Source organism: Arabidopsis lyrata, assembly GCF_000004255.2.
Source record: "Arabidopsis lyrata subsp. lyrata unplaced genomic scaffold ARALYscaffold_5, whole genome shotgun sequence".
Taxonomy (NCBI): domain Eukaryota; kingdom Viridiplantae; phylum Streptophyta; class Magnoliopsida; order Brassicales; family Brassicaceae; genus Arabidopsis; species Arabidopsis lyrata.
Genome location: NW_003302551.1, coordinates 2,491,126 through 2,509,215, shown reverse-complemented (window position 1 = coordinate 2,509,215; position 18,090 = coordinate 2,491,126). Strand labels below are relative to the sequence as shown.

General features: G+C 36.4%; 2 protein-coding genes across 12 annotated transcripts; one reads left to right on the top strand and one right to left on the bottom strand.

The window, feature by feature from the left end:
- Window positions 1-5,176: 5,176 nt before the first annotated feature.
- LOC9311354 (serine/threonine-protein kinase prpf4B) lies at window positions 5,177-12,205 on the top strand. Of its 10 annotated transcripts, XR_002331728.1 has the most exons (18): window positions 5,561-5,654; window positions 5,822-5,889; window positions 6,014-6,133; window positions 6,232-6,978; window positions 7,073-7,260; window positions 7,513-7,718; window positions 7,868-7,936; window positions 8,125-8,200; window positions 8,298-8,454; window positions 8,564-8,855; window positions 8,930-9,044; window positions 9,127-9,290; window positions 9,475-9,549; window positions 9,637-10,034; window positions 10,263-10,327; window positions 10,635-10,680; window positions 10,785-10,813; window positions 11,641-12,205. XR_002331728.1 is itself a non-coding variant. In XM_021024320.1 (12 exons), the coding sequence occupies exons 1-12, from the start codon at window positions 5,301-5,303 to the stop codon at window positions 9,823-9,825; spliced, it is 2,850 nt and encodes a 949-aa protein (XP_020879979.1). In that variant the 5' UTR covers window positions 5,177-5,300; the 3' UTR covers window positions 9,826-10,191. The 10 variants fall into 10 exon arrangements, 1 of the variants encoding a protein (XP_020879979.1); XR_002331729.1 differs by lacking the exon at window positions 5,561-5,654 and having other exon boundaries at window positions 5,741-5,889; window positions 6,014-6,119; XR_002331727.1 differs by lacking the exon at window positions 5,561-5,654 and having other exon boundaries at window positions 5,741-5,889.
- Window positions 12,206-12,670: 465 nt separating this feature from the next.
- On the bottom strand, window positions 12,671-17,072 carry LOC9313000 (1,8-cineole synthase 1, chloroplastic). Of its 2 annotated transcripts, XM_002875238.2 has the most exons (7): window positions 16,779-17,060; window positions 16,393-16,669; window positions 15,921-16,299; window positions 15,598-15,816; window positions 13,883-14,021; window positions 13,558-13,809; window positions 12,671-13,383 (listed from the first exon to the last, which is right to left on the bottom strand). In XM_002875238.2, exons 1-7 carry the CDS (start codon window positions 16,983-16,985, stop codon window positions 13,075-13,077), a joined length of 1,782 nt encoding a protein of 593 aa, XP_002875284.1. In that variant the 5' UTR covers window positions 16,986-17,060; the 3' UTR covers window positions 12,671-13,074. The 2 variants fall into 2 exon arrangements, with proteins under 2 accessions (XP_002875284.1, XP_020879981.1); XM_021024322.1 differs by lacking the exon at window positions 12,671-13,383 and having other exon boundaries at window positions 13,682-13,802; window positions 16,779-17,072.
- Between the last annotated feature and the right edge of the window lie 1,018 nt (window positions 17,073-18,090).

Genomic DNA, 18,090 nt, shown 5'->3' with positions numbered 1-18,090 from the left:
TTAGGCTAACACATGACAAAAGGGGCCAAACTCAATTTTTTAAAAGATTTTGAAATAAATTTATTATAGAATACAAAATAAAATTATTTTATTGAAAAAATAGTATATCAATGTCTTTCTGATTTCTACCATACCAAAAAATATATATGTCATTCCTGATTTGTATGTAGGAGTTTCAAGATTTTAAATATGGCATATCAAATGTAGCTCTAGTAATATGGACTTTAATCTCAAAATTGTTTTTTCATACCAATATTTAAAAAAAGTTTCATAAAAACTATATAAAATTTTATCTGTACCAAGTGTGGATCGCTGAAGCATGATGCCAAAGAATGCACTTTGTCATTTGAAGATGAAGACCCGATAGAAGACAGCGACGGGGATGACAACAATGATGATCACCATGGTGATGAAAGTGACAGAAACATGTCGGATACGGAGACTCTACAAACTGTTGATCCTGTTACTCTCATTCCTGGACTCCAAGCCTCTGTCCCTTCGGTTGGTTTTAACGAATCTGTAAGCAATGATGTTTCATCACTCCCTAGTGCTTTTGAAGACACGGAACTCACTGCTGAGAGACTTCGCTATCTTCATGCCAAATTTAGCCGAAGTGATGGGCTACACGCAGAGCAAAAGGATTTCCTGGAGGCTTCAAGTGACAATGCTCAACAACAGTTTGTGTTTATGAAGAGGAAACGGGTTCAGTTTGAGGCAAGGTACCAGCGTGACGAAGCTGCGGATGAAATGGCGGTCCTGAGTCATTTCTGTAAGAAGGAGAGAAGAACTGAATCTGCGGGTTCATGCTCACGACATGATGGAATAGACGGAGGCGCGGGGGGCCCGGTACCCCCAAGGGATCCAATATGAGGACAGCTTCATGGAATTGCCAAGGCATCGGCGCCACTATTACGCAGTCCCGTCTATTTCAGTTGTGTCGTTTGTTTAAGTTTGATATTTTATTCCTAGTTGAAACTCTGAACCCGTGTGATGTACTATATAAATTAGCGTGTGATTTAGGATATCCTAATGTAATAACTCAGCCCCCCTGTGGAAGGAGTGGTGGCTTAGCTTTGATGTGGAAAAACAGTGTTTCTTTATCCTTGATTTCTCGGGATGAAAGACTCATTGATGCTCATGTAACATATAATAATAAGAGCTTCCACTTGTCTTGTGTGTATGGCCATCCGGTTCAAAGCGAACGTTATATTCTTTGGGAAAAACTTGAAAGAATTTCAGAAAATCGAGATGAAGAATGGATGCTAATCGGGGATTTCAATGAGATTCTATCAAATTCTGAAAAACTTGGAGGCCCATTGAGAGATGAATGGACTTTTCGAGATTTCCGGAATATGGTTGCAAATTGTGATTTAGTGGATATGAGATCAAGAGGAGATAGATTCTCGTGGGTGGGAGAAAGGCATTCTCACACTGTGAAGTGTTGTTTGGACAGAGTCTTTATTAATTCGGCCATGGCTGCTAGCTTCCCAAATGCAGAAACAGAGTTCTTGGACTTTACAGGTTCTGATCATAAACCGATTGTTGTTCACATCAATGACTCGACAGCTTATCGTCATAGACCTTTTCGTTTTGATAAGAGGCTTGTGGACATTCCTGAGTTCAAACAAGTGGTAAAAGAAGGATGGAACATTAGGACTAATTTGCAAACGGTGGCTATTACGGAACGTATTCGGTCATGTCGCAAAGCAATGGCTAGCTTGAAACATAGATCAAATCTGAACGCCGAAGTGCGAATCCGTACTTTGCAAACTCGGCTAAACAGATCAATGGAGAGTACAGTGAGAGCAGAGAGACAACAAATTCCACAAATTCAAGAAGCTTTAGCTAGAGCGTATGATGATGAGGAGAAGTATTGGAAACAGAAAAGTAGAAATCAATGGATGAAGGAAGGAGATCGTAACACAAGCTATTTCCATGCTTGTGCAAAAAATAGATTCTCTCAAAACAGAATCATTTCGATCCTTGATGACAAAGGCAGAGTACACTATGGAAATAATGATGTTGGCGTTCACGCTCAAGCTTTCTTTAACGATATTTACACAACGAATGGCATCCAAGTCTCTCCAATAGATTTTGCGGATTTTCGACCAACTGTTACTCCGACTATTAACACAGATTTGACAAGAGAGTTCGGCGACAATGAAATTTATGACGCCATTTGCCAAATAGGTGACGATAAAGCTCCGGGGCCGGATGGCTTAACGGCGCGGTTCTACAAACAGTGTTGGCATATTGTTGGACAGGATGTCATAAAAGAGGTTAAAAACTTTTTTACAACATCTACTATGAAGCCGCACATTAATCATACAAACCTTTGTCTACTTCCGAAGATTGAAAATCCTTCAACTTTCTCGGATTATCGACCAATAGCGTTGTGTAATGTGTTATACAAAGTTATTTCTAAATGTATGGTTAGCCGATTAAAATCTCACCTAGATTCTATTGTCTCGGAGGCTCAGGCTGCATTCATCCCAGGACGAATTATTAATGATAACGTTATGATAGCCCATGAGATTATGCATTCCCTTAAAGTTAGAAAGAGGGTATCACAAACGTATATGGCTGTGAAAACTGATGTCAGCAAAGCTTATGATCGAGTCGAATGGGAGTTTTTAGAAACAACAATGCGACTTTTTGGTTTTTGTGATACATGGATAGGTTGGGTAATGGCTGCGGTTAAATCTGTCCGGTTTTCAGTGTTGATCAACGGTACACCCTTTGGACATATCAAACCCACCCGAGGCATTCGACAAGGTGACCCTTTGTCCCCATATCTCTTTATCTTATGCGGAGATATATTAAGTCATCTCATCAAATCAAAAGCTTCAGATGGTGAAATAAGAGGAGTTCGTGTGGGAAATGGAGCTCCTCCAATTACCCATTTACAGTTTGCGGACGATTGTTTATTTTTTGTCAAGCAAATGTCAAAAATTGTAAAGCTTTAAAAGAAGCTTTTGATGTTTACGAATACTATTCCGGTCAGAAAATCAATGCTCAAAAGTCAATGATAACATTTGGATCACGGGTGTTTGGTTCTACACAACATCGTCTTAAGACAGTGTTAGGTATCCCGAATCAAGGGGGAGGGGGAAAATATCTTGGACTCCCGGAACAATTTGGTCGCAAGAAGAAGGAAATGTTTAAATATATTATCGAACGTGTCAAAAAAAGAACATCCAATTGGAGTGCAAAATTTTTATCACCAGCTGGAAAGGAGATAATGATAAAATCTGTTGCTTTAGCTATGCCGGTATACGCAATGTCCTGCTTTAAATTACCCCAAGGAATTATTTCGGAGATTGAAACTCTCCTCATGAATTTCTGGTGGGAAAAATCTTCAAATAAACGTGGGATACCTTGGATAGCCTGGAAAAAATTACAATATTCCAAGAAAGAAGGAGGTCTTGGTTTTCGAGATTTATCGAAGTTTAACGATGCTTTGCTTGCAAAACAAGCTTGGAGAATCATTCAACACCCGCATTCGCTTTTTGCTCGACTGATGACGGCACGTTATTTTAAGGGGGAGTCGATTTTGAAAGCCAAAGCTAGAAGACAACAGTCTTACGGTTGGTCTTCGCTTCTAGTTGGCATTGCACTTTTGAAAAAAGGAACTCGGTATATACCAGGAGACGGTAAAACCATCCAAATTGGAGTAGATAATTTTGTTGATGCTCACCCACCAAGACCTCTAATCACAGAACCAGAAAATGTGGAGCTGACATTGGATAACCTAATTCATTGCAATGGAAATAGTCGAACTTGGAATGAAACAAAAATAATGGCATTGGTGAATCCTACCGACTACTCGCTCATTTATAACTCGTATCTCTCAAGAGTTAAGAAACCAGATACAATCATTTGGAACTATAATTCCTCTGGTGAGTACACCGTTCGCTCGGGATATTGGTTCCTAACTCATGATCCAAGTGAAGTTATTAATACGCAGCCTGGCCGGCCTCATGGGTCGATTGAGTTAAAAAACAGAGTATGGAACCTTCCAATAATGCCTAAGATAAAGCATTTTCTTTGGAGATTACTTTCTCGGGCTCTCGCTACAACAGAACGTTTAACGTCAAGAGGAATGAATATAGATCCTATCTGTTCACGGTGTTGGAGAAGCAATGAGTCTATAAATCATGCTCTTTTTACGTGCCCCTCCTCGATGGTGATGTGGAGATTATCGAATACAGAATTTTATAGGCTTCACGGGGTGTCTGAAGATGTGGAGGAAAACATCTCCAATATTCTAAATCTCATACAGAACAACTCCTTGACAGATGTTCAAAAACTTCTACCTTTCTGGCTACTTTGGCGAATATGGAAATCGAGGAACAATATAATTTTCAACAAGTTTCGAGAGAGTGTTTCAAAAACAGTTTTACAAGCGCAGGCGGAAACTAAAGAATGGGTTGAGGCTACTAGACAACAAAGATTTTTGTCAACAACACAACGGCAACCCAGTCATGATACGAAAAAGTGGACAGCACCTATCCAACACTATGTTAAATGCAATTTTGATGCAGGTTTCCATATTCATAATCTACAGGCAATAGGTGGATGGATCATCAGAGATTACCAAGGATTACCAAAAGTTTGGGGTTCTTTACTTCTGGATCATGCGGCCACTCCTTTGGAAGCGGAAACAAAGGCTCTTCTAGCTGCGTTACAACAAACATGGAGTCGGGGTTTTACAAACGTCGTTTTTGAAGGAGATTGTGAAATACTTATCAATATTATCAACAGAAATATCAAACACAGTTCTTTAAGCAATCTCCTAGATGATATACGTTATTGGGCTTCAAAATTCTCTTGTGTTCAATTTAAATATGTGGGGAGAGAGGGTAATCAAGCTGCTCATGTTCTGGCCAAATTTGGATGTATTTCTTCATCTTATTATGCTGATTCTGTTTTCCAGCCGATGTGGCTTTTAAATCAAACTTGTAATGACATTAATCAGTTAATATAATTTCTATTTTGACGAAAAAAAAAAAAAAAAAATTTTATCTATATATGTAATTTTTTTTTTAATTACTTATGTTAGAATCAGTATTTATATGAAAGAAATAATTTGATCAACCTCTATTTTTTTTTCTAGGATAATTCAATTTTGTTGCCTTAAATAAAAAATACACATATGCCACGTGTGTCTTATTTACATAAAATACCTTTTATAAAAAAAATTTATAAAGATGTTAGAAGCAAGTCTAGTCGTGATTCCTAACCAAAATTTCTTGAGCCCTTAACCCTAATTTCGATTTCGACTTCGACGATCCTCTCTGATGGCGAACGATAAGCAAATCGAATCTCATCACCGCAAGCATCACCGTTCATCTTCCTCGTCCGACGAGACCGAGAAATCATCGAAACGGCACAAGCACCGTCATCACAAGCATCATCATCACCACAGGCATCGCCATCACCGAGATAAGAAGCGCGACGATGAAATTCCATCCGCCGGCGATGAGACAGAGATGATTGATGTTACTCCGGCGGCTCCAATTGGTGTTAGTAACGGCTGTGAGGAGGATGTGGAGGAAGGGGAGATTTTAGAAGAAGATGCGATTGGCGATGTTTTGATGAAGACGGCAGATTCCGACGGCGAGTTTGGCGAAATCAAATCCGATAATAATCTGGTCTGTTCTAATCTTTCTCTTACATCGTTTCTTATAAATTCAGTTTGGATTGTGGGATCAGAGGGGTGGATTTGGGTTTGATTGATTTTTCATATCCAAAGAGCATGAATGCCTCTCTATGAAGCTGAATTAATGATAAAGCTTTGGTCTTTGAGAGTTTTCTTTAGATAACCTGATATGTAAGAAAGCACTTGCACTAGGCGTTCAATGGAGACTGATGGCTTTCCCTTGATTTGTAAGAACTGGTTTTGTGTAGATGTTCTTTTCCTTTTTTTCTTTTAATGTATATTATTGCGTTTTCAGTCTCATATATTTCTCTTCTGATAAGTGTTCTGAAGATCTTTTTGCGATGCTTGTAGCCTCCATTTGGGGAAAAAGGGCGTCAAGGAGAAGAGGAGAGTTCTAATGGTGTTCTAACTCGTGAATCTGAAAGGGAAGATAAGAGGTGGGATAAAGATGCTAGAGGTACTTCAGAGAGGGTTAGTAAGATAAGTTATGATAATGGCAAGAGTTCGTTTTCTTCGGAAAGCTCTGAAGAGAAGCGTAAGACTAGTAACCGGTCTCCGTCAAATAGCAGGCAGTCTAATGAAGTCCGTGCTCGGAGTAGATCTAAGTCACATGATCGGGAGAGAGAAATGTCAAGATCAAGGATTGTTGCGGAGGATGAGTATTCGGACAGAGGAAGACATCGTGATTCTAGTAGGGATCATCATCATGACAGAGTTGACTCAGGTAGGACTGAGGAAAGATATCATCGACGTGGGCGATATGAGGAAAATGACAGGCAATATAGCCGAGATGTCTTGGAAAGAGATAGAAGTAAGGAGAGAGATATGGACAGGGAGGGAAGCATAAGAGATAGGGATTCAGAAGGAAGTAAGCGGAGAGAGAGAGATAGTGATCGGAGGAGGGAAAGAGAACGAGAGAAGAGAAGGGAGATAGAGGTTGACCGTGAAAGACGAAAAGAGAAGGAACGAGGGCGCAGCACTGATAGGGATAGGAGAAAGGAGAGGGAAGGAGATTATTTACGCGATAGAGACAATGAAAGAGGTAGGAGTAGAGATAGAACCAGGTATAACAGCAGAGAGAGGAAGAGAGAAAAAGAAAGGGAGGGTGAAAAAGATTGGGAGCGAGGAAGAGAAACCCAGAATGATAGGGAGAAGTACAGAAGTAGTGATGTGGACTACGGTGAAATGAGGCACAAACAGTCTAGACACTCAAGATATGATGCGGTAGATGACGTAGAAATGAGTAAGCCAAATTCTTTGAAGGCCCATAATTCTAAGGGTGATAAGTCAGAAGAAAAGTGGGGCAATGATGAAAGGTAATCTTTCAGTAACCTCATCCTTGTGAATATTTTGCTGTTTATCAGAAATCTTTTGGGTATCTTGTTTGGCTCTTAACTATTTTGCTATCAGGTCCCGAAATGAGGATGGCCAAGATGATAATGACGAAGGACTTACATGGAAATCTCCTGAAGAAGAAGAAGAAGAAGTACTAAATAGAATCAAGGAGGAGAGCAGGAAGCGAATGGAAGCCATACTGGAGAAACATAAGAAGAAGCCCGAGCAGCAAAATGAACTTTTAACTCAGGAGAATGGGAAAGGTACTCGTTCAGTCTTTATTGCGATCACCATACTTCACGACTCTGATTTCTTCAAATATGAGGTTTTCACCTTTTTACTCGTGGTATATGTCAATGGCTTTTTAACAAAAAAGCTGCCACTTGTTTTCTTTTAATTTCACTGGTTTCTCACAGACAATGTCTTTCTCCATACAATACTTTCACTTGTCAAAACTTGTTTTGAGATTTTTAGCATCGAGGCATTCCCAGTGATTCTTCTGTTTTTTGTGGCAGATGTTGTTCAAGAAACTGGTGCTCCAGTGTCGACTTCTCCTGCAGTTGTCATAGCAGCTAATGTTGGTCAGGCCAAAACTAACTTGGACTTTGATACTGACGCTGCCAAGGCATCATTAATAGTCGGTGGGCCACCTACTATGCTTGGAATTTCAGACTCAGAGAAGAATCAAGCTCCAGCAGGGCTTGGTGAAGGTAGCCCGAAGGTGCGTTAGCAAAAGAAACCTTGATTGTTTCTTTGGTATTGGTGGTCATGTGTGGTTGTGAGTAATTCTTGGTTTTATGTTTATCCTATCGGTATATATATATATACGTGATGATAATCTTATATTCTTATATAATTTTATTTGTCCAGAGTGAAAGATCAGCTGACATGTTTCATGATGATATCTTTGGAGAGTCCCCAGCTGGTATTCGGAAAGTGGTATTTATTTAACTTAACTACTTCATATCGTCTGATTGTGTCGTATTTGTACTGTTTACTAACCTTCTGATGTACTATTTTGATCATCATGAAACCCTTTGTCATTAGTGTTTGAGGAAAATCTTTGTTTGCTGTGTGAGGATTTTTAATATTTTATTTTCTCATTGTATTAAACCTACTTCTTTTAGGGAGGGAAAGGTGATGGTGTTCCCATGGTGAGGAGCGGGCTTCATGATAATTGGGATGATGCAGAGGGTTATTACAGTAAGTGTGTTTCTCTCTACTTTTCAATCGTGAAAGGTGAAAGCATTTTTACGTTTTATTTTTTTGTGTTAAAGATAGAGTCTCTTCTCCTTTTTAGGCTATCAGTTTGGCGAGTTACTTGATGGTAGATATGAAGTCATTGCTACTCATGGAAAAGGTGTCTTCTCTACTGTGGTTCGTGCGAAAGACTTGAAAGCTGGACCAGCTGAACCTGAAGAGGTGGCAATAAAAATTATCCGTAACAATGAGACGATGTAGGTGGTGCATTCTCTAGGCCCCAACTAATTTTTCGAATTCTTATGCGATATCTAATTTATCATCTCTATGCCTTTGTGGCTGATTACTGTATCACATTTTGTTTAGGCATAAAGCTGGTAAGATTGAGGTTCAAATATTGAAGAAGCTGGCTGGTGCTGACCGAGAGGACAGGCGCCACTGTGTTCGTTTTCTTTCAAGCTTTAAGTACCGTAATCACCTTTGCTTGGTGTTTGAGTCACTCCATTTGAATCTTCGTGAGGTCTTGAAGAAGTTTGGTCGCAACATTGGTCTCCAACTCTCTGCTGTTAGGGCTTATTCAAAGCAGCTATTCATTGCCCTTAAACATCTGAAGAATTGTGGGGTTCTTCACTGCGATATAAAACCTGACAACATGCTGGTCAGTCATACTTTTCATTGGTTTTCTCCTACTTGATTCGCTAGCTTTCTAACAGCTGGTCTTTGACTGTCCAGGTCAATGAAGGGAAAAATGTGTTAAAGCTTTGTGACTTCGGTAATGCAATGTTTGCTGGCAAAAACGAAGTTACACCGTATCTTGTTAGTCGCTTTTACAGATCCCCTGAAATTAGTAAGTATCATATTTTGGATTGTGAAGAGGACTTTTCATTGGTGAAGAATATGTGACTGAAACTCTATTCTTTCCATTGCAGTTTTGGGTCTCACCTATGACCATCCGTTGGATATATGGTCTGTTGGCTGCTGTCTGTATGAGCTTTATAGTGGAAAAGTTCTTTTCCCTGGCGCCACAAACAATGATATGTTACGCCTTCATATGGAACTGAAAGGTCCCTTCCCTAAAAAGATGCTTCGCAAGGTAAGCATTAAAGTAGATTGGGTGTTGTGATACCTGGTTTTGATCAGTATCAAAATGTCTTTCCAAATGATAACTTTCGTTAGGGAAAAATAACAATCCATATGTATGGTGAAGATCTAGTTGTATGTTTAAGAGAAGCAGATTTTAAGGCACGTTCTAATGATTGTTTTATTTGGTTTAACAGGGAGCATTTATTGATCAGCACTTTGATCATGACTTGAACTTTTATGCTACAGAGGAAGACACCGTTAGTGGAAAGGTAAAAACCTAGTCCTTATATTTCTCGGGCACTTTGCAGTTTGAAAACCAATTGAGGGTGAGTAAGTTAGTTACTTTTCCTTTTCAGCTGATAAAAAGAATGATCGTAAACGTAAAGCCGAAAGATTTTGGTTCAATCATTAAAGGTTACCCTGGTGAGGATCCCAAGATGTTAGCTCATTTCAGGGATCTCTTGGACAAAATGTTCATTCTTGATCCTGAGAGGAGACTGACTGTGTCACAGGCATTAGCTCACCCATTCATCACTGGCAAGTGAAACCACATTGCCATTTTCTCTCTGTTATATCAGGAAATGCTGTTGTCCTAGATATCTGTACATTACACATCTTAATTACAATTTAAGGATCTAATCTTTGAATTTTCTCTACCTTCCTTCTGCTGCCTGAGAGAGCTTTGGTTAAAATGTCGACATGGGTGGAGTTCTCATTACCGACGATTCTCAGGGGACTTTACTGGTTCTCTATTGTAAGACAACTCGCTAATGGCGCTTTCTTTCTTTATACTGCTGTGTAATCATTTGCGACTTTACTCCTTGTAGAAGTCTATGTTTGGAAACTTTACATCTTAATAAGGAGATGGCCCTTCTGAATCATTTTTCAATTCTATGGAAGTTCTGTGAATATCATTTGTGGATATTAAGATGCTTTATTATCTCTTCTGGTCTCTCAAGGGCCTGATGTTGTTTTTCTCCAGGACATCTACCAATGCTTAGAGACACTCCTAACATCTTTCAATGCTTTAAAGGCACACAGGAGAAGGTACAATGGTTGTTTATTGGGAGTTATGTGAAAGCAAAACGAGAATTTTAGTGAACCTTTTGCATCTGTATTTGTCTATTGTTTTAAAAGCGGATGAAATTGTGATGCTTTAGTAGGTTTAGAGGTTTTCCTTGGTTCTTATTTGTGTTAGGGCATATGCAGTTTCTTTTGTGATGGTTACTTTTTTCTTAGTTAGTTATCCTTTTAGTCATTCATTCACATATTTTCTTCTATAATTTCCACTTCTTTTTCTAGTGTTTTTGTGTTTCTATAGTATCTGATAAATGGTATTACTGTGATTCCGGAGGTTTTGCTTGGAGGGGAGAGAGATGCACAAGAAAAAACATGCTAAGGTATTGAGATTAAATCACTTCTCCTTGTTAGGCCTCCTTTTTTTTTAATGTTTATCTATCCCCTTCCAATTTGTTTCACTGATTATGATTTTTATCTATTTTAGGGTCTTTCCTCTCTCCTCCTGCAAGTTTGGTAAGTACTTTAGCTTTATGGCCAATCTGTGTTGATGTGGATGTTCCTTTTTGTTTATAGCGCGGTAGAAGTCATTAGGTTTCCGTTAAGTTTTCTTTTGGGTGCCAAGGTTAGACTAAATAGTCCCTTAGATAACTTCCCTCAAAGGATTTGCGAGCATATTTTACTGCACATATATTCACTATTGACTTTTTCCCTTTAGGAACATAAAAGTTCTGTCAAACTAGACTTTGGAAGTATCTTTTGTAGGTTTAATGATTTTATATTGGAAGAAAACTAACTTTTGTGATGTAACTTGTGATATAAGTAGCTTCATATATCTTCTGATTAGTTTTGTTGTGTGTGGATTTAGTGTCTGTTGATAGGTATATCTCATTGTAGGGGAAAAAGTCGTTGCAGGATTTTTGTTTGTTTGTTGTTGTTATTGTTGCTATGTGCCGACTTGATTCAAAGCTTTGGTCACTGCCAGTAGTTGATTCATTGTATTGGCAGTAACACTTGCATGAGAATATTAAAATTAGGTCAACCTAGATGAATCCTTAAAATAGAAGTAAAAATTGTATAGATTTATATTGCAGTCTAAAGTTATAAGATGCAAGTCAATGGTTGCTTAAGTTTGGACATCGATAGTTGTTTTCTGAATGATCTTTTTTGGTTCGAACCAGTTTGGTAATCCAACATATCACAAAATATTATAAACTTGTGTTGTTACTATAAATGTGTATATCACAAAATATTATAGAGGTTGTGTTGTTACTATAAATGGCTTTGTTGGGACACCCTTGACCATCAACATGTTGATACATGCATTGCGACATGCGTGCCAGGTTCGTTGCAGCTTCCATAAAACCTCTAGAAAGCAACCAAGCATTGCATGCCGCATGTCGTCCCATGTGGCACTGATCATCTGCTGCACCTACTCACGTGCCTCTTCCTGGGATGCTCCGGTCTCATGCATGTAACATTGGACCGATTTGAGAACATCTCCTCTCGCCAATTCATCCTAATCAAAACACTCACAGAACTATATAACTTACATGATTGATTATTCAAATCGATTTTATAACTCACAACTAGAACTTAGAAGATTGATTATTTACCGTCGAAGTTCCAAGGTCTAGATGGAGGATGGTGGCAGAGCATCGGACAGGACTACTTGTTGCCGGTGTTGGGATAATGACCCCCAAGACTTGAATTGAGATTTCGTCAGAGAAAGCACAGTGAATGTGAATTAACATTGTCGGGGCAGAAATTGAAATCCAAGCATTTTGCATGTATTCTTCAAGTTTGGCTTGTATCCTCTTTTGTACCACCTTACTTCTACTAGATATGTTCTACATAAATCTTCCCACTAAGTTGAAAAATAACATAAAGAAAATGAAAACCATAATCTATCTACACATCGATAATAAATTGCACTTACTGATTTCTTGAGAAAAGGGATGACGTCAATATTTTTATATTTGAGGACATCACAACCAATGCCATTGGTTTCATTCTACAAAATAAGGAAACACAACCTCATGTACTCGAGAAGCTTATCAAGACGATTTACATCCCAACTGCAATACGATTTGTTGATTCGATATTTTTGTAATATACCATGTGGTAGAGTCCTTACATTTCAAGTTTTCAACCATGGCAGTGAAGAACTCAAGTTCTTCGAGAGTGCCATAAACATTGTAGATGTCATGATCCGTCGGACATATCCAAATTGTGGTTCATATATTATCCCAACATTCCAAAATTATTTTCGACTATTCTATCTCTTTCAAAGGAAAGTTGATTACCCAAACATGTTTCCTTCCACCAGCTTCATATCTTTAAAAGGGAGTGGGTTAGAAAGAGTGTAATATATGCAAAACCAGCTCTATAAATTGCTTACATGACTTTATATCACCTTGAAACATATTTGAGATCTTCTTAATGAGCAGTTTGTACGGTATTGATCTCAATTTTAGCGAGTTAGATTAAGACAAGATTCATGTCATGGTTCTTCTCATATGCATCTACGTACCATCTCGTCTCTAGCCTTCTCGTTCCCCAGTGGTACGGCATTTCTAATGTATGAACCATCGTATCTCTCCAGCAAATTTTCTGATTTGTTCTGTTGGAAAAGGTTTGATGACTTTATGCAATTTAGTATCCGATTTGTTGGAGAGATACGATGCTTCATACAAAGAAATGATACTTTTTATATCTTCACTCTTGAATGTATGACTTTCTATTTTGTTGATGATCACATCAAATATAGTATATAATCAATCTAATGGGATTGAATCAACGAGTAAGGATCGGACACGACCAACAGTCTTGGCTTTGTCGGGAAATCCATGACCATCGCCATATTGATACATGCATTGCGACATTCGTGCTAAGTTCATTGCAGCTTCCACAAAACCTCTAGAAAGCAACGAAGAATTGCATGCCGTTTTTGTTTCGAAGTTCATGTCGTCCCACGTGTCACTAATCATCTGCTGCACATGCTCACGTGCCTTTTCCTCTGAAGCTCCGGTCTCATGCATGTAACATTGGACCGATTTTACAACGTCTCCTCTCGCCAATTCATCCTACATTTAAAAAAAACATTCACTCAATTACTCATATATTTTGTCATGAATCAATATTTTTGTTTATAACATTGTTTTCGTTAATGAATTATCATGCATATCCTTTAATCTTCTAACTTATATCCACATGCGATTCAAAGCACATAACTAAAAGTTTGAAGAGAAGTTATTTACCGGCGAAGTTCCAAGGTCGTTAGCTAGACGAAGGACAGTGGCGGAGCATCGGACAATCTTTTGTCGGTGTTGGGACAAGGTATCCAAGCTTTGAATCGAGATTTGGTCAGAGAAAACGCAGTAAAAGTGGATCAATACTGTTGGAGCAGAAATTGAAATCCAAGCATTTTGCATGTATTCTTCCAAGCTTGGTTTGTATCCTCTTTTGTACCACTTTGCTTCCACTAGATATGTTCTACATAAATCTGCCCACTAGTTTGAAAAACAAAAAACAATATTTAAACAATAATATATTTAAAATAATTTCAAGAAAAAAGAAACTTACCGATTTCTTGAGGAAAGGGATGACGTCAATCTTTTTACATTTGAGGACATGACACCCAATGCCATTGATTTCATTGTATAAAATCAGAAAACACAACCTCATATACTCGGGAAGCTCACCCAGACGATTTACATCCCAACTGCAAATATATATACAAATTTTTTTAGATAATACTATTGTTAATACATTAAAACGAATCTTGAAAATATGTGATCAAAATTCTTATAATTTATTATCATCATGGGCTTTTACTTCATGTAATCCTAACTTTTTTTCATTTTTAGAAAATATTTATATTTTTAGCAAAAAAAATATAAGTGCTTCTATAATTTGTAATATAAGAAAAACTTAAGATATAATAGAAAGGTGGAATTCAAGAATATTTACATTAACAACCGCGACAATATGAAAAGCAAAATTTTATTTGATGATATGTTCAATTATTATTTTATAAATAATATACCAAGAAAATTAAGAAGTTTAAGTAGAGGAAAAAAGATATTCAGCTACACGAAGTATAACGGAATACATGGCTACCCATGCCAAGTTTAGAAATGTATAACCAACTACACGAACTAAATGTATTGCATGCCCACATATACCAACTATATGACGACATGTAGTCAACATCACGAACATCTTATTCCGGTACACCAATCGTCGAAATCCGGCGTTGACCATCGTTGATCGGCATTGACCAGCAAAAATATGCAAAAAATTATTTTTATTTACTTAATTTTAAAAAACAAAACTAATACATATTAAATTAAACATAAAGATATTTTGTATATATATTTAATATATTGATTATTATAATTAATTAGTTTTTCAATTTAAAAACTAAAATAAAAGTGAAATAAAAATAATTAAGCGAATTACTTATTTGTACATTGTCAATAAAAAACATTAACTTCTTATTTTACAAATGCTTTCGCTAAAATCAATATCGTTAGATTTTCTATTTTCTTTATATTAAAAAGAAATTTTGCGAATTTTTTTGTTGTTTACGCGTTATTACGAGAATTCGTTTTAATAATTTTAATTACAAAAATTTAAAAATATATTAAATTTAGACTAAAGAGTATATAAAATTTCTATATATCTTTTTTATGTATTATGATTTTGATTTTAGCAAAAAACTTTATATTTTTTTACCATGCAAAATTTAGACTAAAGAGTCATATACTCAATCAATTGTAATAGAATTTTATTTATTTCGCTTTTAGTTTAGTTTTGAAATTGAAAAAATTAACTAATTATAATTATCATACAAAATATATATATTTTAAAAATATAGAATGTGTTTTTTTTTAATTATTATACAACACCATAACCGATTCTATAGAATAATTCTATTTAAAAATATTTAAAATAAATAAAAATATATATTTTTGAATATTTTTGTTGGTCAATACCGGTCAACGATGGTCAATGTCGGATTTTGATGATTAGTGTACCGGAATAAAATGTTTGTGATGTTGACTACATGTCTTCATATAGTTGGTATATGTGGGCATGCAATACATTTAGTTCGTGTAGTTGGTTGTACATTTTTAAACTTGGCATGTGTAGCCATGTATTCTGTTATACTTCGTGTAGCTGACTATCTTTTTTCCTTAAGTAGAAGATATATGCGCCAATGGTCTACCACTAGACCATGGTAGTGCTGCAATATAACCAATTAATTGACCAAAAAAAAGTAGAAGATTTCTTACTTTTCAACCATGGAAGTGAAGAGTTCTAGTTCTTCAATAGTGCCATAGATATCGTAGATGTCGTCAATGGTTGTAACAAGTGCATTAACTATAGTCATGATCCGTCGGATATATCCAAATTGTGGTTCGTATATTAATCCAACGGTCCAAAAATAGTTCTCGACTATTCTATCTCTTACAAAGGGAAGTTGGTTAGCCAAACTTGTATCCTTCCACCAGCTTCATATATACCATTAACGAGAGAGGATTAGATGGAAAATATTTGCGATAAATAACAATGAAAAACCAGTATATATATTTCTTTTATCGTTATATAGTATTACCTTGAAACGTATTTGAGATCTTCTTGATGAGCAGCTTGTACGATATTGAAATCAATTTTGGCGAACTCGATCAAGACAAGATTCATGTCTTGTTTCTTCTTGTATGAATCTATGCACCATCTCATCTCTAGCCTTCTCATTCTCCAATGGTACGGCATTTCTAACGCATGAATCGCCTTTTCGCGTTCCTCAATGTTGTTAGTTTCATCATCAACAAATTTTCTTATTTGCTCTGTTGCAAAAGGTCTGATGACTTTGTGCAATTTAGTATCCGATTTCGTGGAGAGAAATGACGCTTCGTACAAAGAAATGATACCTTTTATACCGTTGCTCTTGAACGTATTACTTTCTATCTTGTCTATGATCACATCAAATATATCTGAAATAAACGGTCGTTTTAGTTAATATATGATATTGAATATACATCAAAATTTGATATAAAGAAACTGTAATTTCATTATATTTTACTAACTTTCTGAGACATCAAAACCATGTTGTCTAAGAAGTCGAAATTCGAGTGCGGTTGCATGTAAATCTTCTTCCTTGTCACATTTCCAGACATTTCTTCCATTTTTTAGATGAAAATCTGTCAAAGTATCATTTATTTGTAGCTCAAAATGATACGAAACCCCAAGTTTTTGCAAATCATCGATGAGCTCTAATTGCTCGAGACGGCTCTTCTTCTCAACATCAAGCATCATCCTCACTTTTTTTTTCAACACATCTCTAGTTATTACTTCTTTTTCACTCTGTACATTCATATGTTTAAACATGCATGTAGTAATAACTTGTTAATAAAAGAACTTATAAATAAAAGTGAAAATTAGGTGTAACAATAAAAAATGATGAAGATAGTACCGCATATTTATTCTCGATGGAGAGGAGATAACAATGGTCCCATGGTGAAGGTTGATAGTTGCCGGAGCGTCGACGGAGGTCAGCAGAAGTAGAATCCGGCGTCGTTTTGGTCATGGACTTGCATACGAAACGGTGAGGACGTCGAAGACGAATATGGTGGGTGATATTTTGGTAAATAAGAGCTGAACCTATACGAAAAGTAGCCATTGATTTAGTAGATGATTCTCTTCTTCGTGGCTGAATCTATGCACCGGATACGTTTATATAGACAAGAAGAGAAAAGTTTTCTTACCATATATTTGTATTAGATTTTTTTTCCTTTTATATCATTTATGAAAATAATCAATTGTCAAAAAGACAAAAAGTATTTTTTTCCTATATGACGGAAACTTTCCATTAAGAGAAACCACGATTAATTTAGCTGTTTTTGTAAACTGTATTTTCTTTTTGGTCAACAAACATGCAGTTTGTGGATTTGGATTAGAATTCAAAGTTATGTCACATCAAATAGAATTATTATAAACCAGTAGACTACAAATTATGATCTTTAGTTAAACCTAAACATTTAAAACTCAAAAACCATGACAAATTATTATAAAGCGTGGATTGTATACATAACAATGTATAAATTTAAATTATTTCTAAACATAAATTTAGATTTGAATCACAAAATAATAATATAAATGTTTTGGTTTTAGTATCAGTTAAAATGTTTTTAGTGATCATTATCAACATGATTAAGCGCAGTGATTAGAGTCACACAAATAATATATTTTGATACAACTCATACAAGACATAAGCCGTAGGCCTACCTAATTTTGAAAATATAAATGTTTTGGTTTAAGTAGTATAATTTAAGATATTTATAGTAACCAACATGGAATCGCCGTGATTGGAGTTTCAACATTATGCAATGTTATTGTTATTGTGTATATATCTCTTAAACTATTTTGTCAACAACATATAATATACAAGATTTGAATATGAATGGTGACACTAGCACACACGTCACACCGTAGTATACGAATCCTTATCATGATATTTTAAGTGTTTTTTTTTTTTTTACATCTTTGGATTGACAAAGCCCGATCCATAGCCAATCCCTACTACGCGGGGTAACGCGACTTACTGGAGTCGAACTCCGGTGGAGAAGGCGGAGTCAAGTAGACTTAACCACTTGATTAAAGGCATATCCCCGATATTCTAAGGGGGTGTTATTAGTTTGTTAATTTGTAAATCCATATAGAATTTGAAAATTTCTATTAATTATGAAATCAAGATATATGGATTTTGAAATAACATGTGTTTACCC